The sequence below is a fragment of the Penaeus monodon genome, chromosome 20 (assembly GCF_015228065.2).
Source record: "Penaeus monodon isolate SGIC_2016 chromosome 20, NSTDA_Pmon_1, whole genome shotgun sequence".
In the NCBI taxonomy this organism is placed as follows: Eukaryota; Metazoa; Arthropoda; class Malacostraca; order Decapoda; family Penaeidae; genus Penaeus; species Penaeus monodon.
This window is the reverse complement of record NC_051405.1, coordinates 28,787,684-28,788,436: the sequence shown is the minus strand read 5'-3', so window position 1 is coordinate 28,788,436 and position 753 is coordinate 28,787,684. Positions and strand designations below refer to the sequence as shown.

The window sequence follows — 753 nt, the reverse complement described above, 5'->3', positions numbered from 1 at the left end:
TATGATAGATTTTCAGATTTACCATTACTTTGTTTTGTTTCAGAAGAAAAAACTTCAACGCCTCAAAAAAAAGCAAAATTCTGCAAAAAAGGAAATGAGAAGTGTGTAGCACGTGGTGGACGGTGCAGAAAAAAGTGCAAAACTAAATTTTTAGTTAAGAAATATTGCAAGGGCAATTGTCTTTGCTGTGGTAAGTATTTTCAAACATGTTGATCGATATTATATTCATCGTGTATGCTCAACGTCTTTCCGCTTTTTAGTTCCGTTTAAAGACGCAGGGGAGCGGAAAGGCCGGCGGCGGAATCGCGTTTTACTATTCTTTCCTCCGCGGTCTTATTTACATCGTATATTGTGACCAACATGCTGTTGTAATGATGGTGCTCAACGTTCCCTTGTGTAACATGCATATATTTATCGCCCTTAGATAAAAGTCTTGTCAACGAAAAGAAAAAATGTATAAAAGCCAAAGGCAACTGCAAGGAGCAATGTAAGAGTAAGGAGACAGATGATGACTTACAGAGAAGTTGCAAGAAAAAATTGAAATGTTGTGCTAAGAAATGCAAGATACAAGATGCATGTATAAATGCAAACGGTGAATGCCGCCGTTTCGCAAAGAATTGTCTGTATGGAAAGCTTAAAGGTGGCTGCAAGGGCAAGAAATGTGTCTGTTGCTTGCCAGGTAAGATTTTTTTCACGTTCTTTGGCAGAAAATTCATTATACCCAAAACAAGCTTATTTTCAAAATGCCAATCT

At 37.6% G+C, this 753-nt stretch overlaps 1 protein-coding gene across 12 annotated transcripts in view; it reads left to right on the top strand.

The window, feature by feature from the left end:
* LOC119585742 (mucin-5AC-like) overlaps window positions 1–753 on the top strand; it is a 31,530-nt gene that overhangs the window by 26,064 nt on the left and 4,713 nt on the right. For 10 of the 12 annotated variants that reach the window (XM_037934441.1, XM_037934447.1, XM_037934448.1 and 7 more), the window contains 2 exons: window positions 44–190; window positions 425–679. In XM_037934441.1, the coding sequence (XP_037790369.1) occupies window positions 44–190; window positions 425–679 (402 nt within the window). The remainder of the gene's footprint in view (window positions 1–43; window positions 191–424; window positions 680–753) is intronic. The other 2 variants (XM_037934443.1, XM_037934442.1) reach the window with 1 other exon arrangement.